Here is a 27,170-nt window from a genome sequence, read left to right as displayed (position 1 = left end):
AACAAAAACAATTGACCTGTGCATTATTAATGTCAACAGGAGTGGGTAAGAGTTGTTGAAACTTCCTCATATTTCTATTTGTCTGTCTGTGACTTTCAGTGTAACTATCTGTATGCCTCTACACCTCATCATTAACCGCACACAGTAGATAAAGTCAGGGATATAGTCGGTGTAGCTGGCGCTCCGATCATCTCCTTCTGAGCTGGTTCACTGACTATAGTGCTTATGTGAGGCAATGGGGCTATGTCCCACTTATCTCTCCTCCCTCCCGAAGTGTGCACTTCACTTCCCTTCACTGGTTTGAATGGGAAATGGCTGGCATCAGAAATAGGGTGGAAACTCCCACTAGCCCGTGCCTCCACCTCATTCTATGATTTTCGATTTTTGGAAAGTAGTGAACGAGTGCACACTTCAGGAGAAAGGAGATATTATTGGGATGCACCCAGGGTAACTGAGGTACTGTGTGTTCAGTTTGTTGTTGAGCGCAGACTCTCTACACTGGTGTATTTGGGGTTTTCAAAGGCCTAGGCTAGCCCGTGGGCAGCACATCCCGACTCAACCATGCTCATTGTCTTCCAGTACATGTCCACTGCCTGTTTAAGTATTCAGAGGAAGTGCTCTTTGGCTAGGTCAGTCTATTGCCATAATAACAGACGACTTGATGAGGAATCTTGTATTTTTCCTCCTCTCTAGTGTCTACCTCTGGATAGGAGGCAACGTAACCTGTTTCAGAGTTCATGTTGTTCTGCAGTCCTGTTGTCTTATTGCTTTGCTGTTTTCATCGCTACTGTAGGCGTCTGTTTAATAAGTAAATGTAGTTGATGCACTCTTGACCCCGTGCCTCAGAGTGGCGAAGTAGGCCAATGCGTAGGGCCTAGTCTGTTTAATGCATGATTGAGTTATGAGACTATAATCTGCAGCCGTAATTGAGATTGAGAGATCGACAGCCTCCCGCGGGATAATATTGTCTGTGCATTGTCTTCCGGAACACGGTCTTGCAGGCTCTCATTTGGGCCCTGGCGGTTAGGAACTCCTGGTCTGCATCCCAAATGGTTCCCGATTCCTTATGTAGTGCACTACTTTTGACCAGAACCCTATGCCGGCCTAGTCAAAAGTAGGGTACTACATAGGGAATAGGGTGTTATTTGGAACAAATCCCTGGAGGTCGGCCGTTTGAGAGTATTTCAGATGAGAATATTTGATTACTGACATCAGCGGAGCTCTGGGCCGTGAGTAACACATGAAGCATGTGTCTTCTCCTTGCACAAGAGAGGAATGAAAATGAAGATTATAGGCGGTTTGTCTCTCCACAACGGTAATATGTCTTTGACATTGCCCAACCAAAGATCAGTGTGAAGATTCTTGGCAAAAAAATAAAAAAGAAGTAGAGTCTAAGTGACGACACCTCTTAGGAAATAGAGTTGCATCTTGCAAGCTCTCGTTTGAGTCGTTTCCAATGACCTACAATCCTAATAGACAGACGAGACTCCTGCCCTACCTCAGCCTCTCCCCCGCTGGGAGAGCACACCAGGCTAAAAATACCAGGATATCACACTTAGAAAACCACCTGGAGCTATAGACGAACCCTATTCATCCACTATCTAGAAATGGTGTAGCCGACACATCAAGGTCAATTCAAATTGAGCTATGATGATTACGATGTTTCAAATTGCCACAGCAAGATATTCATACGGGATTGTTTGGCATTGTATTCTTCGGATGTTCGCCATGTAAATTGCCTCAATTAGTCAGGGCATTAGTAAGGAGAGAAGGGAGGAAGGCTCCCTATACATGTTCGTTTAGAATAGAACAACACAACGTGGACTCTAGAGGTCTAGAGGATATGACTGAACTTCAGCACTCTAGTGGAGGTAACACCTCTCCTTGAGTCCGAGCGAAGAGCATTTAAACACGCATGCATGCACACGCACACGCACACACACACACACACACACACACACACACACACACACACACACACACACGCAGTCTCTGATTTCTCTGTTTAAATATTTAATGGGAGAGTGGTTTTGATTTCTCTCTCTCTTCTCCTGCTCATTCCAAATAATGTTCTTAATGTGCACCCATCTGGTTATAGACCTGGACATAGCATCGTTTCAGCAGCTACGCTTGTCTTAAATGATGTGTTACACTGCCATATTTATAGACCTATCCAAGGTCTTTGATACTGTCGAACATCCCCTACTCATGCAGAGGTTGTCTGAAATGAGCCTCGACCAGAGTCAAGTTATCTCGATTTTACTAAAGGTGTCCCGCTGGGGTCTATTTTGGGACATGTCCTCTTTACTATTTATTTAAACAATATTGGTCTATCTGCAAAAACCTGTATGCATATGTACATGATGTACACGATTGCCCCTACTGCTGACAGGGCTATGTTAGAGCTTCAATCTGATTTTGTCGCCTTGCCGAAAGACCTTGTTGATTTAAAATGTATACTTAATGCAGGAAATACTACATTCACGTTGTTTTCTAATTCTCATAGAAATATTTGAGATAATTTACACATTTATGGATTGGATGGTTCTTTCATCGAGAAGGTTCCCGCCTATAAATAACTGGGAATTTGAATTGACAAAAAAATGGACATTTAAAAAACACACAGATGAACTAATTAAGAAGCTGAAGCTAAAGTAGGGTTCTTTTATAGAAATAGATCATGCCTCTTCCTAAACAGCAGGCAGCAGATTGTACAGGAAACCTTCCTGCCTGCTCTTGATTGTGGTGACACCATTTATCAGAACGCAGCAGCCACTACTCTAAAACCCTTGGATACTGTGTACCATAGCGCGCTTCGCTTTATCACAGGCGACAGGTTTTAATACTCATCACTGCATCCTTTATCAGAAAGTCGTCTTTATCAGAAAGTCGGCTGGACTTCTATAAATTCACGTTTTTTTTTTTTTTTTTGCAAAGCTCTGCTGCACCAGCGTCCAACATATCTCACTTCTCTGTTGAAGTAGACAAATAAGAGGCACCAAATCCGCTCACGGGGTTGGTTAACTCTTGAGGTTCCTGGTGTCTCTACCAGCCTAGTTAAATCAGCCTTTAGCTTTAATACATCACTTGTTTGGAAGAATTTACGAACCTCATTACGTCTTGAATCACTGGTGCCAATAGGGCACAAGGGAGGAATGGATTCACTGAGGTCCGCGAGTGTTTTTGCTTGATTGTAATAAAGTATTTGCGTTGTTGAAACGTAGTGTATCCGTAACTGCAGTATTTTGTCGTTCCTTTTTGGCTGTTTTATTGTGTTATCATGTCGATTTGGGAATTGTTTGCTCTCAAGACAACATTGAGAATGAGACCCTGGTCTCAAATGGGCTTCCCAGAATAAATGAAAGTTAAATAATAAGAGAAAAATTTCACTTATACAGCATCTCCCAACTCCCAAAAAAAGCCAATTAAAGAAAAATATCCCCGGGCTGTTGATTACCTTTCCTTTCTCCTTTGATTTTTTAGAGAGGAGCTCGGGAGCTGGCTTGAATAATATGTAAAGGTAAATCTCAGTCACACCTGCTGCTGTTCTATCACGGATGTAACCTGGCTGCTATTCTGATATTTTGATTGGTCGTATTTGTAAGTTAGAATTCTTTAACGCAGATTTGGCGGGTTGGATCACTTTCCATATAGCGGTGCCTTGAGATGTCTTGTCATAGCAGTATTGGCTCTGTCCCTGTCCCTCTCTCAATCTCTTCTATCTCTCTCTCTCTCTCTCTCTCAATCTTTTCTATTTCTCTCTCTCTCAATCACTTCTAAAGTGCCTACGAAAAGTATTCAGACCCCTTGACTTGTTGCAAAAAAATTTATGTTACAGCCGTATTCTAAAATTGTTTAAATGTTTTTTCCCCCTTATCAATCTACACACAATACCCCGTAATGGCAAAGCAAAAACAGGTTTTTAGAATGTTTTGCTAAATATCACATTTACATACAGTTTTAGTCGGAGGTTTACATACACTTAGGTTGGAATCATTAAAACTCATTTTTCAACCATTCCACAAATTTCTTGTTAACAAATTATAGTTTTGGCAAGTCGGTTAGGACATCTACTTTGTGCATGACACAAGTAATTTTTCCTACAATTGTTTACAGACAGATTATTTCACTTATAATTCACTGTATCACAATTATTGCGGGTCAGAAGTTTACATACACTAAGTTGACAGTGCCTTTAAACAGCTAGGAAAGTTTCAGAAAATTATGTCATGGCTTTAGAAGCTTCTGATAGGCTAATTGTCTTAATTTGAGTCTATTGGAGGTGTACTTGTGGATGTATTTCAAGGCCTACCTTCAAAGTGCCTCTTTGCTTGACATCATGGGAAAATCAAAAGAAATCAGCCAAGACCTCAGAAATAACATTGTAGAACTCCACAAGTCTGGTTCATCCTTGGGAGCAATTTCCAAATACCTGAAGGTACCATGTTCATCTGTGCAAAAAATAGTAGGCAAGTATCAACACCATGGGACCACGCAGCCATCATACTGCTCAGGAAGGAGACGCATTCTGTCTCCTGGAGATGAACGTACTTTGGTGTGAAAAGTGCAAATCTATCCCAGAACAACAGCAAAGGACCTTTTGAAGATGCTGGAGGAAACAGGTACAAAAGAATCTATATCCACAGTAAAACGAGTCCTATATCGACATAACCTGAAAGGCCGCTCAGCAACAAAGAAGCCACTGCTCCAGAACCGCCATAAAAAAGCCAGACTACGGTTTGCAACTGCACATGGGGACAAAGAGCGTAGTTTATGGAGATATGTCAGCTGAGACAAAAATAGAACTGTTTGGACATAATGACCATCGTTATGTTTGGAGGAAAAAGGGGAAGGCTTGCAAGCCAAAGAACACCATCCCAACCGTGAAGCACTGAGGTGACAGCATCATGTTGAGGGGGTGCTTTGCTGCAGAAGGGACTGGTGCACTTCACAAAATAGATGGTGTCATGAGGTAGGAAAATGATGTGGATATATTGAAGCAATATCTCAAGACATCAGTCAGGAAGTTAAAGCTTGGTCGCAAATAGGTCTTCCAAATAGACAATGATCCCAAGCATACTTCCAAAGTTGTGGCAAAATGGCTTAAGGACACAAAGTCAAGGTATTGGAGTGGCCATAACAGAGCCCTGACCTCAATCCTATAGAAAATGTGTGAGCAGAACTGAAAAAGCGTGTGTGGGCAAGGAGTCCTACAAACCTGACTCTGGCAGGATGAATGGGTCAAAATTCGCCCAACTTATTGTGGGAAGTTTGTGGAAGGCTACCCAAAACGTTTGGCCCAAGTTAAACAATTTAAAGGCAATGCTACCAAATGCTAATTGAGTGTACGTAAATATCTGACCCACTGGGAATGTGATGAAAGAAATAAAAGCTTAAATAAATTATTCTCTCTACTATTATTCTGTCATTTCACATTCTTAAAAGAAAGTGGTGATCCTAACTGACCTAAGACAGGGAATTTTTACTTGGATTAAATGTCAGGAATTGTGATTAACTGAGTTTAGATGTATTTGGTTAAGGTGTATGTAAAACTTCTGACTTCAACTGTAAGTTTTCAGACCCTTTACTCAGTAATTTGTTGAAGCACCTTTGACAGCGACTACAGCCTCAAGTCTTCTTGGGTATGATGCTACAAGCTTGGCACACCTGTATTTGGGGAGTTTCTGCCATTCTTCTCTGCAGTTCCTCTCAAGCTCTGTCAGGTTGGATGGGGAGCATTGCTGCACAGCTATTTTCAGGTCTCTCCAGAGATGTTAGATTGGGTTCAAGTCCGGGCTCTGGCTGGGCCACTCAAGGACATTCAAAGACTTGTCTCGAAGCCACTCCTGCGTTGTCTTGGCTGTGTGCTTAGGGTTGTTGTCTTGTTGGAAGGTGAATCTTTGCCCCAGTCTGAGGTCTTGAGAGCTCTGGAGCAGGTTTTCATCAAGGATCTCTCTGTACTTTTCTCCGTTCATCTTTCCCTCGATCCTGACTAGTCTCCCAATTCCTGTCGCTGAAAAATATCCCCACGGCATGATGCTTCCACCACTACGCTTCACCGCATGGATGGTGCCAGGTTTCCTGTAGATGTGACACTTGGCATTCAGGCCAAAGAGTTATTTATTGGTTTCATCAGACCAGATAATCTTGTTTCTCATGGTCTGAGAGATGTTAGGCACCTTTTGGCAAACACGATGTGGGCTGTCATGTGCATTTCACTGTGGAGTGCCTTCCGTCTGGCCACTCTACCATAAAGGCCTTATTAGTGGAGTGCTGCAAAGATGGTTTTCCTTTTGGAAGGTTCTCCCATCTCCACAGAGGAACTCTAAAGCTCTGTCAGAGTGGCCATCGGGTTCTTGGTCACCTCCCTGACCAAGATCCCCAAACTCCCCACCTCGACACAATCCTGTCTCGGAGCTCTACGGACAATTTCTTCGACCTCATGGCTTGGATTTTGCTCTGACATGCACTGTCAACTGTGGGACCTTATATAGACAGGTGTGTGCCTTTCCAAACAGGTTGCTAAATTGATAAAAATATTTTTTTGTGTTGTCATTATGGGATATTGTGTGGATTGGTGATTATTTAATCTATTTTAGAATAAGGCTGTAACGTAACAAAATGTGGAGAAAGTCAAGGGGTCTGAATACTTTCTGAAGGTACTGTATTTCTGTCTCTCTCTCTCGCTCTCTGGTACACACCCACACCATTCCACACACCCCACACACACCTTCAACACTAACTCAATGACAAATCAGCCCTGTGTTTGTGAGCAACAAGGAATTTGTACCAATTTGTAAATCACAAATAGAATCTTGCAGGACATGGCGCTCATTTGGAAGAGTAATGATGTTGTGAAGAATATGCAGGCTCGCGTATGACTCACAGAGTCATTCAACAGGACTGGGGATGGATGGCTATTCTGAGAGCTGCTATGTGGACCATGATTGCTTGGCAGTGCAGCAGATAAAGGAACCCTGCAATCTGCATCATTAACTCAGGCTGGAGAGTTGAAACAGCTTCTTACTGTAATCTAGAGCCATAATCATTGTGCTTAATTATATGTCCAAAATATAATATCTGGGTAAATAATTGACAGGAATGTGAGTCTTATTTAGCACATTTAGTAATTGCTTGCTTTTCTAAAGTCTACCGACCTTGCTAGCAGGGATGCCGCCTAAGATAGTTAGTTAGACAAGCTAGCTACTCTAACTTGATTGATAGCCTGAAATGGCTTCTTGGTACTGTACCTATGTCAGGTGCGTGAATGAGGACCCAAAAGCGAATTAACAAAACAGAGTTTCTTTAATGACGAAACACACGTAGGCTCAGATGGACAGGCAGATTCCGACAGGACAGGACAAGGTTAGATGAACTGGCAGATTCCGACAGGACAGGACAAGGTTGCAGCAAACACGACGATAGTCTGGTTCAGGCATGAGAAACACAAACGAGAATCCGACAAAGACAGAAGCAGGAACAGAGAGAGATATAGAGACCTAATCAGAGGGAAAAAGGGAACAGGTGGGAAAAGGGGTGAACGAGGTAGTTAGCGAAGACAAGGAACAGCTGGGGGAAGGAGGGTAAGAAAAGGCAACCCAATACGACCAGCAGAGGGAGACAGGGTAAAGAGAAAGAACAGGAACAAGACACAACATGACAATACATGACAGTACCCCCCCACTCACCGAGCGCCTCCTGGCGCACTCGAGGAGGAAACCTGGCGGCAACGGAGGAAATCATCGATCAGCGAACGGTCCAGCACGTCCCGAGAGGGAACCCAACTCCTTTCCTCAGGACCGTACCCCTCCCAATCCACTAGGTACTGATGACCACGGCCCCGAGGACGCATGTCCAAAATCTTACGGACCCTGTAGATAGGTGCGCCCTCGACAAGGATGGGGGGGGGGGGGGGGGGGAAGACGAGCGGGGGCGCGAAGAACGGGCTTAACACAGGAGACATGGAAGACCGGGTGGACGCGACGAAGATATCGCGGAAGAAGAAGTCGCACTGCGACAGGATTAATGATCTGAGAAATACGGAACGGACCAATGAACCGCGGGGTCAACTTGCGAGAAGCTGTCTTAAGGGGAAGGTTCTGAGTGGAGAGCCAAACTCTCTGACCGCGACAATATCTAGGACTCTTAGTTCTACGCTTATTAGCAGCTCTCACAGTCTGCGCCCTATAACGGCAAAGTGCAGACCTGACCCTCTTCCAGGTGCGCTCGCAACGTTGGACAAAAGCCTGAGCGGAGGGGACGCTGGACTCGGCGAACTGAGATGAGAACAGCGGAGGCTGGTACCCGAGGCTACTCTGAAAAGGAGATAGCCCGGTCGCAGACGAAGGAAGCGAGTTGTGGGCGTATTCTGCCCAGGGGAGCTGTTCTGACCAAGACGCAGGGTTACAAAAAGAAAGACTGCGTAAGATGCGACCAATAGTCTGATTGGCCCGTTCTGCTTGACCGTTAGACTGGGGGTGAAAGCCGGAAGAGAGACTGACGGAAGCCCCAATCAAACGGCAAAACTCCCTCCAAAATTGAGACGTGAATTGCGGACCCCTGTCCGAAACGACGTCTGACGGAAGGCCATGAATTCTGAAAACATTTTCGATGATGATTTGTGCCGTCTCTTTAGCAGAAGTAAGCTTAGCAAGGGGAATAAAATGAGCCGCCTTAGAGAACCTATCGACAACCGTAAGAATAACAGTCTTCCCCGCTGACGAAGGCAGTCCGGTGAGGAACGAGCGGCATTCAGTGGGCTCCCCAGAGTAACACGGCGGGTTATTGATTCTGGGCTCCGGAGATTCGAAAGCCCTGGAAGTGGCCGGTGGATCGAGGCGGAGATGGTGAACCTGTTCTGTGAGGTTGGAGACTTGGGCGGCCAGGGTCTCAACGGCATGTCGAGCAGCAGACAATTCCTGCTCGTGTCTGCCTAGCATCGCTCCCTGGATCTCGACGGCTGAATGGAGAGGATCCGAAGTCGCTGGGTCCATTCTTGGTCGGATTCTTCTGTCAGGTGCGTGAATGAGGACCCAAAAGCGAATTAACAAAACAGAGTTTCTTTAATGACGAAACACACGTAGGCTCAGATGGACAGGCAGATTCCGACAGGACAGGACAAGGTTAGATGAACTGGCAGATTCCGACAGGACAGGACAAGGTTGCAGCAAACACGACGATAGTCTGGTTCAGGCATGAGAAACACAAACGAGAATCCGACAAAGACAGAAGCAGGAACAGAGAGAGATATAGAGACCTAATCAGAGGGAAAAAGGGAACAGGTGGGAAAAGGGGTGAACGAGGTAGTTAGAGAAGACAAGGAACAGCTGGGGGAAGGAGGGTAAGAAAAGGCAACCCAATACGACCAGCAGAGGGAGACAGGGTAAAGAGAAAGAACAGGAACAAGACACAACATGACAATACATGACAACCTAGTTATGAGGTTGGGAGATTGGGAGCCTACCTGGGCTAGCTAAAGCCAACTTTAAAAAATTGCTAGGAACCAGTAGTACTACAGAGAAACAGTAACAATGTAAAAAAAATAAAAGGTACAATATCTTTCTATTATAGTTTTTTTTTACAGAAATAATCTGAGGGTCCACGTGCCCCATATGGGCATGAAGCCTCTGTATGAAAGGCACTATAGGCCGCTAGTTTAAGGCTGGCAAGATTATTTACTCAATGTCCATGTAGGTGATATCTAATACTCCTTGTAATATTTCTGGTTTGTTAGATAGATTTCGTTTCAGTGAACAAGTGTCCATTCTTTCCAAGCACAATGCCGTACTGTAGTTTGGAACTTCAGCACCATGGACAGCTCACATTGAGCGCTGTATCCTTCAAAGTGCGAGATTCATTTATTCAATCTAACACTCACACTAAACTGGATTATGATACAAAGAAAATACACATCACACTATTGATAGAACCCCTTGCCAGTCTAATTTTATCCAGTACTCTGAAAACTCTTGTCATGAACACGAAGTGTATTATTTTCCCGCCCCCTTTGCGGAGTGTGTGTCTCTTTTATTGTAGTGAGGGGGGATATTTCTACTCGTGGTCGTGGATGTTTACAGCGTCAGCAACACACATCACACACTTTCTTTCACGGGATATTGCGTGCTTTCTTCTGCTTGAAAGAGAGAGGGGATATTTGATACACTGTGGGTTTTACCTTTTCTCCATATATGCTTATTTGAAACGCGAGCTATGGTAGATTTCTTGAAATCGTGATGCCCCCTGCTTGACTTGGGTTAGTATTTCTGGATTGTGTTGTGCGTCAAGCCCCTCGCCATTCTCTGGGTTGATACGTAGATATATCAGCTACTCCGAAAGATCTGTGCATACATTGCACACATTATCGAGTCCATCTGACCGAGGAGGTCGAGAAAATCAAGATCCCACAATGACAGCTTCAAAGGAAGGAGAGGAGGTAGGATGGTACACGCTAATACTGGTTTTGATTGAGGCGTTGTATTTGTGTAGAGATGAAGTGCTTATTTTCAGTTGAGTCGGTGTCAACTGCGTGATGGATGCAACAGATCCGTTATCATGCAAAACAGAACCGATGTCATAATGCAAGGGATTCGTTTAGCCGGAAAAGACGTGAGATCTATTTATCTCTTCGGATAGGCATTCTCTTTTTAATCCACTCTTTTTTAAATTAAGATTTAGCCTACCATTCATGGTAGTTTTATTCATTGACTCCCAATGATGCGTATTGTATTGACATCTTTCCCGTCACGACCCTGGCTACTACACCTTAACTGCTAAGATGAACTGTTTCGTAGTTTTCTGAAGTTGCCTTATGTTATCACAACTTACAGCAATAACAATGTCCTGAACATTCGAGTTCAGCACATGCTCAAATCAATATGAACGCTGTTAAGCCAACTCCCAGAGAAGTAGAGCATGCATGCATAGGAGCCACATATACTTAGTCTCATTACAGATGTGTCAACCTCAGTTAGTAAACCCCCATTCAGTTACGTGTAGCTTCAATCGAACATAAGTTTAGTTGATATTCACATTAGATATGTACATCTCATGGATTCAAGACCAAGACACACTGATCATTCTCCTAGGCAATTCACTTATTTCAAGGTGAGATCTTATTAATTGAAAGTGATTCCTATTAATAACTAATAATAGTAATCATTTGGTGGGTGCTTATATTTGTCCTATTTCACACATGTACAAGTGTGCATTATACTCATGTGCGAATAGAAAATCCATTTTTTTGCATATCCTCCCTGGCTAACTCCCTCTGAGACACCCTTGGAGAGTTGGGTCGTGGCCAGGGTCTGCGGTTATCAACGACGACCCTGTAGCAATTAGGGTTAAGTGCCTTGTTCAAGGACACATCAGCATATCTTTTACCCTGTATTCTCTGGGATTTGAACCCAGCGACCTTTTGGTTACTGGCTGAACTAGAGCTGGGATGATAAACCCGAAAATGATCGACACAGACCATACTGATATCATTCATTATGATTAGTAGCCTATACCAGAGAAATATGAAGTTTGAAATGAAATGTGATTGCTAATATGGGTGATCGTTAATGGGACAATGAAAGGCTACAACCATCAAACTAGTAGCATTAGTTTAAAGGATGCTGCGTAATAATGTTATACATGTAACCTATTTATCATTACCACACAAATTAAAAATAATTATTTATTGCAATACGGATTTTTGTCCATATCGCCCAGCTCTAGGCCCAAAGCTCTAACTGCAATTGTAGTTGTCTGAGTAGGAAGTGCTATTGAGTAGAGGGAGATTTCTTAATATGTGTGTGTGTGTGTGTGTGTGTGTGTGTGCGAGCGCGTGCGTGCCTGTGTGTGTGTGTCCGACCAACCCTGCCATGTGGTAACTCCAGCTCTCTGGGATCCATGAAGATGATAAACTTCATATACAGGGACAAAGGAAATAATTTAGCCCATTGCACATTTTGGAAATAACTATGGTCAGGTTTGTATACAAATGTAGGCATGCTGTTTAAAATGCTTAGCAGCAAGCTGAGAAACGCTCCCCAATTGGTGATTTGATGTCAGGGAATCTCTGAGATCTCTTACACAACTGATCTCTTACACAACAATCATTGTATGTTTGTTGTACAAATTCTTTCATTAGCCGAACACATTGAGAAGGAGTAGAGTTCCTCAGCCAGCCCCTGCTGTTTAATCTAGATTGTTTAATGTTATGTAAAAACCACTGGACTGCAGTTCTTACCGGCCTTATTCTCTGGTTTTCATTCATGATTCCCGTTTTCAAACATAGTTTTAGGCGTTTTCAGGAGAATCTGGCTAGCTCTCTGCTTGGGCTTTATCTGGCTTTGTTAAGTAGAAAGACAGCTCCGATGCGTGTTTAACAAATACTCTGGGACTTTTAAAGCCCAGTGCTCTGCAGTGACTGCTCAGGCAGCTGGTGAGTACAGTGGAAATCCTATTGACAGACATGTAGTCTCAGTAGGAAAGAACATGATTTATTATATATCTTCCCTGGATTAGGAGCATTATGCAAATCTGGCCCTCTGTGTTTCTGTGTGTGTGACGAGTGTGTGTCTGTCTGTGTGTGATGTGTGTGTGTGTGTGACATGCTCAGCCTTTCCCTTACACTACACCAACCTTGTTTGTGTGAATACTCTGACATTGATAGAACCGTCCTCATACGTGTGTGGCCTAGATGCATATTTGAACTCTGAAGGTTGTCCCGACACAACCAAAGGAGAATGCCCCGAATGACTGGAGGTCATAGTGTAGTAGCCTATTCTCAGATCAAATAAATGTGTTATTTGTCACATGTTTCTACCGGTGTAGTCTAACAGTGAAATGCTTGCTTGCGGGATCCTTTTCCAACAATGTAGAGTTAAGATAATGATACAAAATGTAATGAAAAATGTACATAGTGACACGAGGAACAAATGTGTAATAACTGTGAATAATGAATAACAGTAACAGGCACAGGTAATGTGGGAGTACCAGTACTGAGACTTTAGGTAGCTATTAGGGCTGGGAATTGCCAGGGACCTCACCATACGATATGATCACGATACTTAGTTGGCCGATATGCTATGTGATATGTATGATATATGATACGTTTTTGTATATTACAAATCGATACTGTGATTTTATTGTGATTCGATGTTCCAAACATATTGCTCACCGTATGTAAAATAAGACTTAGGTTTTGTAAAAAAAACAAACACACAAAAAAAAAACACTAGTATCTATGTACAGTTAGGTAGGGGTAAAGTGACTAGGCAACAGGATAATGCAGATAATAGACAGTAGCGGCAGCGTATGGTGTGTGTGAATGTGTGTGTGATTGTGGTTGCGGGGTGCCAGTATGCATGCGTGCGTGTGCTATGTGTGTGTATGTGTGTGTTGGGATGTCAGTGTAAGTATGTGTGAGTGTGTGGGAAGAGTCCAGGGTGTGTGCATAGAGTCAGTGCAAGAGAGCAAAAAAAGGGTCAATGCAGGTAGTCTGGGTAGCCATCTTATGGCTTGGGAAGTAGAAGCTGTTCAGGCTCCTGTTGGTTACAGATTTGGTGCACTGGTACCGCTTGCTATGAGGTAACAGAGAGAACAGTCTACGGCTTGATGGCTGGAGTTTTTTGTAATGTGTCCTGGGTGGCAGGGAGCTCGGCCCTAGTGATGTACTGGGCTGTACTCACTACCCTCTGTAGCGCCTTGCGGTCGGGTGCCTTGCCGTTGCCATACCAATCGGTGATGCAGCCAGTCAAGATGCTCTTAATGGTGAAGCTGTAGAACATTAGAAAGATCTGAGGACCCAAGGCAAATCTTTTCAGCATCCTGAGAGGAAAGAGGCACTGACTTGCCCTCTTCCCAACTGTACTGGTGTGTGTGGACCATGTTAATTCCTTAGTGATGTGGACACTGAGGAACTTGAAGCTGTCGACCTGCTCCATTACAGCCCCGTCGATGTAAATAGGGGCATGCTCGCCCCTCCATTTCCTGTAGTTCACGATCAGCTCCTTTGTCTTGCTGACATTGAGGGAGAGGTTGTTGTCTTGCACCACACTGCCAGGTCTCTGACTTCCCTATAGGCTGCCTATTTTGCACTCACATCATGGTCCTCTTTTCAATGGGCTGAATACAGTGAACTAGGGGGAGAGAGTGAGACATTACTAGTCTATACCTGTCTACAGCTCCGCTCTGATGTATGGTGAGGCTGGCTAGCTGAATGTACTGCCAACAGATCTCATAATGAAACCACTCCAACAGTACAACTAACCTCTAAATAATTCAAAATTCACTGAAAGCTGCCCAGTAAGGAGTTATGGGTATGTACTGTATAGGGCCCAGGGGTAACTCCACCTACCTGTTTGATTCAATACATTCATGACAGGTTAGACTGAGTTAAGGCTGAGTCGGGGTCCTTGGGAAATAAAATCCATCTATTTTCTTGGCACGTATCTGTACATATTATATTCATATTAGCTCTAGTCCTGGGTGTGAGTGTGTTTTCCTTCACAGGCTCAGCATTAGCAAGTCCCACTAACACCCTGGACCAGAGCTAGCTTTACATGAATATCTGTTATGAATTGGGAGTCATAAAAGGGGTCATTAGGGGCCAGGCAGTGACAGGTGGCCCTGTGGTCACAAACAAGAAGAGTCTGACAGCAGAGTGGAGGGGAGATGTGTTCTGTAAGGACTTGGCAAGGCCTCACTCGCCCTAATTGCACTTGTTTGTAGTGGCTGGCACATAGTCAGGAAGTTAATGAGACTCAGTGACTGCATGGGGAATCCTCCCTGCTCTCTGTAAATCCCAGTGCCTTGAAGATGGTCTGTCAAAAAAAATCACTATTCTACTGGATGATGTGTACAAAGTGTTGTTTTTTTTGTACAGTAGATTTCTCACGTCAAGCACAGAATTATATAGGACTGTATATCTACAGCTGTACGTTCTAGCCTGGATCCAAACTAAATTGTTCTATTTACATTTTGTGAATTCACTTTAAATCCAGGCTAGTAAGGTTCTGCTTCCAGTGAACACAATGTTCTCCTTAACTGGTTTCTTGGGAAAGCACAGAAGGTTCTCCATGGTAGGCTCGACGAACAGGTTCGGACTCACAGAGCCATGACTCATGCTTCTCAGTGCTAATCATTAGATTAATGGAACGCCACAATTGCCTGCAACATGACCTCGTTAGTATGTTTGTCTGCCCAGCAGTGTCTCAGCAGTTACGGGTGTTACTTACGGTGTTGATTACCTTGCGCTGGACTGCCTGTCTGTTTTGCATCCTTGCTTGTCTATTTGCGTCGTTCTGACGGATGGTCTTGTTTCCAAAATGTAACAGGCAGGAAACGTGATTGGCCGGATGTTGCCGTCCCCAACGGTTTTCTTTGATGAATTGTTATGACCACCTCGTGACAAACTAGCAAAGGATGAAAAAACACCTAGAACCGCATTTACCAAACAATATGTTTGGGTTTTATAGTTGTTATACATGTTACGTTAACAGGTCATAGGTTACAGGCTGTGAGCCAATCACGTTAATCCGGTAGGCTTTTACAGTAATTCTGCATTCTTACCCAAATCAATTCAACCAACCATGTACAGCTGTAATTCTATATAATTACCAACATTAGATTAAATGGACATAATGTGTTTATGTATAGAATATAGACATACCCAGAAATCCATGCATCAAGCCAGGTTAAAACGGTCTCCCTCTATGACTCAGTGGCTATGACTCAGTGTTTTTAGAGGAGAAATGAAAGGGGCATTTGAATGTCTCGGGGAGTATTCTCTCTGGAGATAGCTCCTTGAGAGCAATCGATGGTTTGTGTTTCCACCACTCTCTGCCCTCCCTGCGTCCTTTATGTACTGCGAAGGGAAGGCTAGGTGGTGTACTGTAACACCCATCTGTACACCTCTCAGCTCGAATCACGTCAGCTCTGGTCAGTCAAAATATTTGCTCGACACACACCTATTCACTTTGGCATATTCAGAATGTTCATCCTGAAAAGGTGGACGCCTACTGCTTTGAGACCAAGTCATGTCCATTGATAGCAGTGTGATCACATTTAATTAAACCATAAGCTTGCAGTGACTGCCTGGCACTGTAATTATATTAGGGATTATATTGTAGGAAGTGGTGGGGTTGGATCCCATTGCTGACACCAAAAGTGGACTCTACTTAATTACAATTTAGAATTAGAATCTTACAATATTGTTTTATTAACCATTCACAAGTGCATAGGGAACACAGTATTTCCTCGTTCCACAAGAGCCTCTATGTTTCCTCGGAACCTCTAGGACCAAACATGTTTATGTCTGATAGTAATCATTACATTTGTTAGTTGGAAGAGTGTTCTCAGTTTGCTTCGTGTGTTTTTTCCAGGACTTTGTGCAAGTAAGCCCTGAATCGAGGAACTACAAAGGAATAGCCATCTCCCTGCTGGTCATAGTGGCAGTTTGCTCCCTCATCACCATGTCTGTCTTTGTTCTCACACCAGGTACTGTACCCACCAGGGGACCAAGAGACCTCATTGGGTTTATTTTTTTTAGGGTCATAGTTACTGTAGGCCTGTATTCTAACTAACAGAATATAAGAATCAGAATTTTTCCTGGTCAGGTTTTCAAAACAGTTTCCTGATCAGGGTAATATTAACTGTTATGTGTGTATGAATATCAGTTATTTTCCTGTGTGATTTTATCCTCATCAGGCTGTAATATCCGTATTTTGATAACTGGCCTGACACTGTTATCCTATTTGCAGTGGAACTTCCTGGTGCGGCTAACTCCAGACTTACTGTGCTGGACCTGTTCAAACCAGAGTTCTCGGTACACGATCCTGAGGCCAGGTGGATAAGTGGTAAGTACTTTCAGGATAACCGTCTAACGTTCCTGTTGTAACGAAGCCTTTAGACTGATCCCTACCCTCTCGATCGGATTGAGTCTCACATGAAAAGGTTTTTTAAGCCCTCGTCAGTCCCACAAAGGGTCTGCCCAGGAGGCTACTATATTGTAAGAGAAAGGGTGTGGACAGGTTGGCTAGTTTTTGGAAGATATTACGCTACAGTCTATCTGATAGTTGGATGAGGGTGACAGAGATTCTATTCTCGTAATATGATCCTAGAATCATAAAGAAACGATTAAATCATAGATTTGAGTTTGTTGTTATGCATTTTAAACGTTGTTTCACTCAGAAGCTCAAGCATGGGAGTATTCCTGCAAGCTTCCATCTCATCGTGAGCTATAATGACAGCTGAGAGTTTAGCATGGCATGGGAGCAACACCTCCTGACCCATCTCAGTAAAACAGATGGCCTCCCAGTCATGCCTCAACTCTGGCCGGTTTGCCAAAACAGGGTGAACTCTATCTCAAGCCATCACTGGGAGCCCCTCTGAGATATACTCTCAGGTCAAATCTCCCAGCCCATATCCAGGACAATACCCCTTTCTCCAAAACCTAGCAGGTTTCATAATAGTGTGAGAGAATAATTTGGGGTGGCAGCGCTGGTGTCTGTTCTGTTGCCTGAGCTAGTGTGGTTCCTCTTCGATCTTCTTGGCCACAGCGAGCGGGCTGTCTTCCAGCCTGTGTATGAAATGGAGGCCTGGAAGCCTGCGGAGAGCTTTTCCATCCAAGGGTAGCAAATACAAATGACTTTTTCAGTCGCCTGTTGATTCTCATTATGGGGATTGGAGTGTGATGCCTTCTCGCACACTGTGTTGACCTGATGGACTGCATTAACTCTTATGGGCCTCCCGTCGTTTTTCACAACGCCTTCCGTGATGGATCAAGCCATATCGTCCGCCCCCTCGTCCGCTCATGCCGACGTTTCTCCTTCTGTACGACACATCAATAAAACTTTGCCCCTCCCCCCTCATAAAAAACTCTGTGAGAAAAGTAATGACTAGTGATTTCATCATCACCACCTCTCTCATGTTAGCTGACATTACGTTATAGTGGTAAATATTGGTGAGATTAGAGCCAAGCTAACAGGTGGTATGAAGACAGACATAAAGAAAGACAGACAGTCATGTAATGGTAAAAGTCAGTGGTCTGCCATGGCACAGTTTCAGGGACAGTTCCTGCTAGGAACTCATTACATTTTGGGGGGATTATCTTGGTGAGTGCTCCCTGTCTGCCTGCTGCTAGCGTGCTATGCTACAACACTATCAGACTGTTTCTAAGTAGACAGAACCCCTTAGAAAAGCTGCTCAGGTTTAGGCTATTACCATCATACAACTCGTTAACTGAATTGTACTTTTTGAACACCTTGTTTGAAATGATCAGTACTAACTGTGTATCACATGTCGTGTTCATTTCACATGTTGTAAGCAGTGTTGTAGTAGTAAACGTACTCTTGCTGATCATGATATGTAGTATGGCCCTTGTTATTTTCTAGTGCATACACTACATGAAATTCCAAACAACCTGCATCCCAACAATTGATTTCAATCTCATACAATTCATTTGTGTAACCCGATTTCCTGAATATATTGATTCTCTACAGTCTGGGGAAGGATAAAGAACTGTTTGTTCTGGCCAGTGGGATGTACTGTATATGTGACTTATGTAAATGAGAACTAACCCTACATTTTCACACAACATAGTAGTCAGAACACGTCTTCATGCATTTTAATCAGGGAAGAGGACACAGTGTTCATGCCAATTATAGCCTCGGAAATGTGAACACCACGCACACTCTGTTTACCCCGTTAAAATGTGGTTGTCCGAACACAGAGAATGTGAAGTGGTCGTCCATAAACATAGAATATGAAGTGTAAATGATACTATAATTAGAGACATTAGACTGGAAGCTGTGGTAGGTATACCCTGGGGGATATGATGAGTGATTCAATATAGCTTCAACTTCATCACCACAGTCATACCCTATTTGTTACGGTGCGTGAATGAGGACCCAAAAGCGAATTAACGTAAACAGATCTTCTTTAATAACAAAACAAAACGTAGGCTCAGATGGACCGGCAGGTTCCGACAGGACAGGACAAGGTTGCAGCAAACATGACGATAGTCTGGTTCAGGCATGAACAACACAAACAAGAATCCGACAAAGACAGGAGCAGAAACAGAGAGAGATATAGAGGACTAATCAGAGGGAAAAAGGGAACAGGTGGGAAAAGGGGTGACGAGGTAGTTAGGAGGAGACAAGGCACAGCTGGGGGAAAGAGGGGGAGAAAAGGTAACCTAACACGACCAGCAGAGGGAGACAGGGTGAAGAGAAAGGACAGAAACAAGACACAACATGACAGTACATGACAGTACCCCCCCACTCACCGAGCGCCTCCTGGCGCACTCGAGGAGGAAACCTGGCGGCAACGGAGGAAATCATCGATCAGCGCACGGTCCAGCACGTCCCGAGAGGGAACCCAACTCCTCTCCTCAGGACCGTACCCCTCCCAATCTACTAGGTACTGATGACCACGGCCCCGAGGACGCATGTCCAAAATCCTACGGACCCTGTAGATGGGTGCGCCCTCGACAAGGATGGGGGGGGGGGGGAAGACGAGCGGGGGCGCGAAGAACGGGCTTGACACAGGAGACATGGAAGACCGGGTGGACGCGACGAAGATATCGCGGAAGAAGAAGTCGAACTGCGACAGGATTAATGATCCGAGAAATACGGAACGGACCAATGAACCGCGGGGTCAACTTGCGAGAAGTGGTCTTAAGGGGAAGGTTCTGAGTGGAGAGCCAAACTCTCTGACCGCGACAATATCTAGGACTCTTAGTTCTACGCTTATTAGCAGCTCTCACAGTCTGCGCCCTATAACGGCAAAGTGCAGACCTGACCCTCTTCCAGGTGCGCTCGCAACGTTGGACAAAAGCCTGAGCGGAGGGGACGCTGGACTCGGCGAACTGAGATGAGAACAGCGGAGGCTGGTACCCGAGGCTACTCTGAAAAGGAGATAGCCCGGTCGCAGACGAAGGAAGCGAGTTGTGGGCGTATTCTGCCCAGGGGAGCTGTTCTGACCAAGACGCAGGGTTGCGAAAAGAAAGACTGCGTAAGATGCGACCAATAGTCTGATTGGCCCGTTCTGCTTGACCGTTAGACTGGGGGTGAAAGCCGGAAGAGAGACTGACGGAAGCCCCAATCAAACGGCAAAACTCCCTCCAAAATTGAGACGTGAATTGCGGACCTCTGTCCGAAACGACGTCTGACGGAAGGCCATGAATTCTGAAAACATTCTCGATGATGATTTGTGCCGTCTCTTTAGCAGAAGGAAGCTTAGCAAGGGGAATAAAATGAGCCGCCTTAGAGAACCTGTCGACAACCGTAAGAATAACAGTCTTCCCCGCTGACGAAGGCAGTCCGGTGACAAAATCTAAGGCGATGTGAGACCACGGTCGAGAGGGAATGGGAAGCGGCCTGAGACGGCCGGCAGGAGGAGAGTTACCGGACTTAGTCTGCGCGCAGACCGAACAAGCAGCCACGAAGCGACGCGTGTCATGCTCCCGGGTGGGCCACCAAAAGCGCTGGCGAATGGAAGCAAGCGTACCCCGAACGCCAGGGTGGCCGGCTAACTTGGCAGAGTGAGCCCACTGAAGAACGGCCAGACGAGTAGGAACGGGAACGAAAAGAAGGTTCCTGGGACAAGCGCGCGGCGACGGAGTTTGAGTGAGTGCTTGCTTTACCTGCCTCTCAATTCCCCAGACAGTCAACCCGACAACACGCCCCTCAGGGAGAATCCCCTCGGGGTCAGTGGAGGCTACTGAAGAACTGAAGAGACGAGATAAAGCATCAGGCTTGGTGTTCTTAGAGCCCGGACGATAAGAAATCACGAACTCGAAACGAGCGAAAAACAGCGCCCAGCGCGCCTGACGCGCATTAAGTCGTTTGGCAGAACGGATGTACTCAAGGTTCCTATGGTCAGTCCAAACGACAAAAGGAACGGTCGCCCCCTCCAACCACTGTCGCCATTCGCCTAGGGCTAAGCGGATGGCGAGCAGTTCGCGGTTTCCCACATCATAGTTACGTTCCGACGGCGACAGGCGATGAGAAAAATACGCGCAAGGGTGGACCTTGTCGTCAGAGAAGGAGCGCTGAGAAAGAATGGCTCCCACGCCCACCTCTGACGCGTCAACCTCGACAATGAACTGTCTAGAGACGTCAGGTGTAACAAGGATAGGTGCGGATGTAAAACGATTCTTGAGGAGATCAAAAGCTCCCTGGGCGGAAACGGACCACTTGGTCGGATTCTTCTGTTACGGTGCGTGAATGAGGACCCAAAAGCGAATTAACGTAAACAGAGCTTCTTTAATAACAAAACAAAACGTAGGCTCAGATGGACCGGCAGGTTCCGACAGGACAGGACAATGTTGCAGCAAACATGACTGGTTCAGGCATGAACAACACAAACAAGAATCCGACAAAGACAGGAGCAGAAACAGAGAGAGATATAGAGGACTAATCAGAGGGAAAAAGGGAACAGGTGGGAAAAGGGGTGACGAGGTAGTTAGGAGGAGACAAGGCACAGCTGGGGGAAAGAGGGGGAGAAAAGGTAACCTAACACGACCAGCAGAGGGAGACAGGGTGAAGAGAAAGGACAGAAACAAGACACAACATGACAGTACATGACACTATTAGCTTGTCCATACACGTGCCCAGCGTGATCATGACTACCAACATATGTGATTCCATAACCTCTGACATGTCTCCGTAATAATTCATTATTCATGCTCAACTCTGTATTCATATATATTCTCATGTCCAAGTTTTGGTGACTGACACAGTATTTCTATTAATCATGAATACCGTAGTAGTATCTCAAATTGGAAGACATATTTTTAGCAGGAGCTTTTATCCAAAGTGCATACATTTTCGCACGGGTGGCCCCAGCAGGAATCTAACTTATAATTCTGACCTTGCTAGTGCCATACTCCCTCGTTTGAGCCACACGGGAACACACCTTTTACCTGATTATGGTCTACACAGATAATGGTTGAATGTCATGTGAGGAAGGCTATCTAAATATTATAATTGCCTAGCCTTGTGGACATAGGAGGGATTTTCATTAACTGAGTAAAAATATATTTCTAATGATGTCACTGAAGCAGAGACTGCAGTGGCTAAGCGAACGGGCCATTTAAAGGTTATAGAGTCACATGAGCTCCAGCTGGATAATGTGACTCACCACATAGGCTACAAGCTGCGAACTGGGCTTGTTGGTTGTGTTATTCCTAGTTCTCCTGAAATCAACGTATTACTAAATGGTCTATAGTAGGCCAGGGTTTCTCAAACTCGGCCCTGGGGCCCTCGCTGGGCACACGTTTTGGTTTTTGCCCTATGACAACACAGCTGATTCAAATAGCCAACTCACCATGAAACTTTGATTATTTGAATCAGCTGTGTGGGAGCTAGGGCAAAAACCAAAACGTACACCCACAGAGGGCCCCTGGACCGACTTCGGGAAACCCTGTAGTAGGCTACCCTTTTCACACTACTGAGCCAGTCTGAGCCAAGCTGTACTGCGCTGGCCTGGTTACACATCCACCATAGTTGCTGGAATATCATCATGGTTTACCTGTATTATCATGTCAAAAGTACAAGCTGAGGTGTCATTCAAATATTACAATTGTGTTGGATCTGTGAAGCATGTAGCTTTCTACTCCTCTCCATCAACCTCCCAATGGATCAGTTAGACATGTACAGTACATCCTCCATGTTTTAGGGAACCATCTGAGGAACCGCCCCTCCAGAATAATTCATGCTTTGGCACGTTTTTGTGAGATGTTTTGAGTGAAAACACAAAGGTGTATTTACAAGCGTATTTACAAGCAGTGAGCTAATGTTCCAGACCTCGCAATGTCCTTGCCATTTAACACATTTGAGCATTGCCAGGTGGCTTTGTAGATTTGTATGAAATGTTCTATTGTTGCTTTGTGTCGATTTGAGGAATTCAGTTCTATAATGTAATATAATGCTGATCAAGTGTATTACACTCGTTCTGCATGATTTATCATACCAGTTATGTAGCTGCATTTAAGATCACATTTTTACTCAGAGCAACAACAATGAATTGGGAGCCATATTCCGAAAGATAAGAGAGAGAGATTTGTAATGCCAAATCAAAGGAAGCCATTGCGGTAATGTGCCTGGCTGGCTGGCTGACTGCAGGTCAAAAAGGTTTTGCTCAGTGGAAATGAGGAGAGGCACTCTTGAAATGAACTGCTGGAAAATGAAGTGCCAGTCAGTCTAGCGATGGGGGACTCCCCCCTCTCTCCATCTCCTTCTCCCTCTCTCTATTTGGGGTCTGACATGGATCAGAATGTGTAGGCTTTTATTTTTCTTCTTCTTGTCTAAAATATGGTTATCAATGAACATTTGACAACATGTTTCTTGTATCATTTTACAGATTCAGAGGTTTTGTACAGGAACCGAGACGGCCACGTCATCAAGTTCAACTTTGCTTTAAACGAAACAGAAATGATCCTGAGAAATAGCACATTTGTAAGTAGCTTGCCACCTATGGACCCCCCTCTCTAATCTCAATTGACATTCATGACACAATACCATATTGACACATCCAGCATTCATAACACAGTGCCATATAGACCCATCAGCATTCATAACACAGAACCATATTGATCCATCAGCATTCATAACACAGAACCATATTGATCCATCAGCATTCATAAAACAGAACCATATTGATCCATCAGCATTCATAACACAATACCATATTGATCCATCAGCATTCATAACACAATACCATATTGATCCATCAGCATTCATAACACAATACCATATTGATCCATCAGCATTCATAACACAGAACCATATTGATCCATCAGCATTCATATCACAATACCATATTGAACCATCAGCATTCATAACACAATACCATATTGATCCATCAGCATTCATAACACAATACCATATTGACACATCAGCATTCATAACACAATACCATATTGATCCATCAGCATTCATAACACAATACAATATTGACACATCAGCATTCATAACACAATACCATATTGATCCATCAGCATTCATTACACAATACCATATTGATCCATCAGCATTCATAACACAATACCATATTGACACATCAGCATTCATAACACAGTACCATATTGCATACAAATATCAAAGCCCAGCACATTGTCATTATTTGCCTCCTGTAGCATTGTGATGAATCAATTTAAATATTGAAAAGGTGTGGGCTATGGCGAAAAATATGGCATAGACTGCTACAAGCACTGGAAGGTTCCAGGGGATGAAGGATGAGGGGGTGTGTGGTTGTGAGACATTGAGGTGGGAACGTGCGTCTGAGCAGGTGTGATGTCATTGATGTTTGTTGAAATTTGTGTCTGTCTGTTTATTGTCGTTTGTTTATGTATGGTTAATATTGTTTGAGAATTAGTTTTTGTAAAAAAAAATAATAATAATCGTAAAACAAAAACAACATCTGACAGGTCATGTTTTATGTGTTGCATAAGGCTAAGCGGCTTTGTACTGTCATTGGCAGACTTGCTATTTGCCATTTAATAATCTAACAGGACGGAAGGCAGGGCACCATTAATCCCTGTTTAATGTTTAGACATGCTAGCAACAATTTTGGGTGGAATGGTCATATGCCTGTGATTGAAATAGTACGGTGGCCCTAAGGGGCATACACAGGCTGTGTATTGTTTTACCGTCATCTGAATGACTTCTTAGATTCACAGTGCATTCGGAAAGTATTCAGACCCCTTCCCTTTTTCCAGATTTTGTTACGTTACAGCCTTATTCTAACATTGATTGTTAATACAAAATAAAAATAAATACCTTATTTACAGTGCCTTGCGAAAGTATTCGCCCCCTTGAACTTTGCGACCTTTTGCCACATGACAGGCTTCAAACATAAAGATATAAAACTGTATTTTTTTGTGAAGAATCAACAACAAGTGGGACACAATCATGAAGTGGAACGACATTTATTGGATATTTCAAACTTTTTTAACAAATCAAAAACTGAAAAATTGGGCGTGCAAAATTATTCAGCCCCCTTAAGTTAATACTTTGTAGCGCCACCTTTTGCTGCGATTACAGCTGTAAGTCGCTTGGGGTATGTCTCTATCAGTTTTGCACATCGAGAGACTGATTTTTTTTCCCCATTCCTCCTTGCAAAACAGCTCGAGCTCAGTGAGGTTGGATGGAGAGCATTTGTGAACAGCAGTTTTCAGTTCTTTCCACAGATTCTCGATTGGATTCAGGTCTGGACTTTGACTTGGCCATTCTAACACCTGGATATGTTTATTTTTTAACCATTCCATTGTAGATTTTGCTTTATGTTTTGGATCATTGTCTTGTTGGAAGACAAATCTCCGTCCCAGTCTCAGGTCTTTTGCAGACTCCATCAGGTTTTCTTCCAGAATGGTCCTGTATTTGGCTCCATCCATCTTCCCATCAATTTTAACCATCTTCCCTGTCCCTGCTGAAGAAAAGCAGGCCCAAACCATGATGCTGCCACCACCATGTTTGACAGTGGGGATGGTGTGTTCAGGGTGATGAGCTGTGTTGCTTTTACGCCAAACATAAAGTTTTGCATTGTTGCCAAAAAGTTCAATTTTGGTTTCATCTGACCAGAGCACCTTCTTCCACATGTTTGGTGTGTCTCCCAGGTGGCTTGTGGCAAACTTTAAACAACACTTTTTATGGATATCTTTAAGAAATGGCTTTCTTCTTGCCACTCTTCCATAAATGCCAGATTTGTGCAATATACGACTGATTGTTGTCCTATGGACAGAGTCTCCCACCTCAGCTGTAGATCTCTGCAGTTCATCCAGAGTGATCATGGGCCTCTTGGCTGCATCTCTGATCAGTCTTCTCCTTGTATGAGCTGAAAGTTTAGAGGGACGGCCAGGTCTTGGTAGATTTGCAGTGGTCTGATACTCCTTCCAATTCAATATTATCGCTTGCACAGTGCTCCTTGGGATGTTTAAAGCTTGGGAAATATTTTTGTATCCAAATCCGGCTTTAAACTTCTTCACAACAGTATCTCGGACCTGCCTGGTGTGTTCCTTGTTCTTCATGATGCTCTCTGCGCTTTTGACGGACCTCTGAGACTATCACAGTGCAGGTGCATTTATACGGAGACTTGATTACACACAGGTGGATTGTATTTATCATCATTAGTCATTTAGGTCAACATTGGATCATTCAGAGATCCTCACTGAACTTCTGGAGAGAGTTTGCTGCACTGAAAGTAAAGGGGCTGAATAATTTTGCACGCCCAATTTTTCAGTTTTTGATTTGTTAAAAAAGTTTGAAATATCCAATAAATGTCGTTCCACTTCATGATTGTGTCCCACTTGTTGTTGATTCTTCACAAAAAAATACAGTTTTATATCTTTATGTTTGAAGCCTGAAATGTGGCAAAAGGTCGCAAAGTTCAAGGGGGCCGAATACTTTCACAAGGCACTGTACATAAGTATTCAGACCCTTTTCTTTGAGACTCGAAATTGAGCTCAGGTGCATCCTGTTTCCATTGAACATCCTCAAGATTTTTGATTGGAGTCCACCTGTGGTAAATTTAATTGATTGGACATGATTTGGAAAGGCACACACCTGTCTATATAAGGACCCACAGTTGACAGTGCATGTCAGAGAAAAAAAACAAGCCACCGGGGTCAAAAGAATTGTCCGTAGAGCTCCGAGACAGGACTGTGTCGAGGCACAGATCTGGGGAAGGGTACCAAAAAAATGTCTGCAGCATTGAAGGTTACCAATAACACAGTGGCCTCCATCATTCTTAAATGGGAGACGTTTGGAACCAGCAAGACTCATCCTAGAGCTGGCTGCCCAGCCAAACTGAACAGCAATCAGCGGGAGATGGGCCTTGGTCAGAGAGGTGACCAAGAACCCGATGGCCACTCTGACAGATCTCCAGAGTTCCTCTGTGGAGATGGGAGAACCTTCCAGAAGGTAAACCATCTCTTCTGCACTCCACCAATCAGGCCTTTATGGTAGAGTGGCCAGACGGAAGAAACTCCTCAGTAAAAGTAGTGTGACAGCCCGCTTAGAGTTTGCCAAAAGGCCTTGATGAAAACCTGCTCCATAGCACTCAGGACCTCAGACTGGGGCAAAGGTTCACCTTCCAAGAGGACAACGACCTTAAGCACAGAGCCAAGACAACACAGGAGTGGCTTTGGGACAAGTCTCTGAATGTCTTTGAGTGGCCCAGCC

General features: G+C 44.1%; 1 protein-coding gene across 3 annotated transcripts in view; it reads left to right on the top strand.

Moving 5' to 3' along the window:
• LOC110495837 (inactive dipeptidyl peptidase 10) overlaps window positions 1–27,170 on the top strand; it is a 50,742-nt gene that overhangs the window by 7,720 nt on the left and 15,852 nt on the right. For 2 of the 3 annotated variants that reach the window (XM_036952277.1, XM_021571306.2), the window contains exons 2-4: window positions 16,371–16,485; window positions 16,749–16,844; window positions 23,353–23,447. In XM_036952277.1, coding sequence (XP_036808172.1) covers window positions 16,371–16,485; window positions 16,749–16,844; window positions 23,353–23,447 — 306 coding nt within the window. Of the gene's footprint in view, window positions 1–10,047; window positions 10,433–16,370; window positions 16,486–16,748; window positions 16,845–23,352; window positions 23,448–27,170 lie in introns of those variants that run through there. The other variant, XM_036952278.1, reaches the window with a different exon arrangement.

Source organism: Oncorhynchus mykiss, chromosome 18, assembly GCF_013265735.2.
Source record: "Oncorhynchus mykiss isolate Arlee chromosome 18, USDA_OmykA_1.1, whole genome shotgun sequence".
Taxonomy (NCBI): Eukaryota; Metazoa; Chordata; class Actinopteri; order Salmoniformes; family Salmonidae; genus Oncorhynchus; species Oncorhynchus mykiss.
The sequence above is the reverse complement of the archived record's forward strand: the minus strand, read 5'-3'. Positions and strand labels throughout refer to the sequence as shown.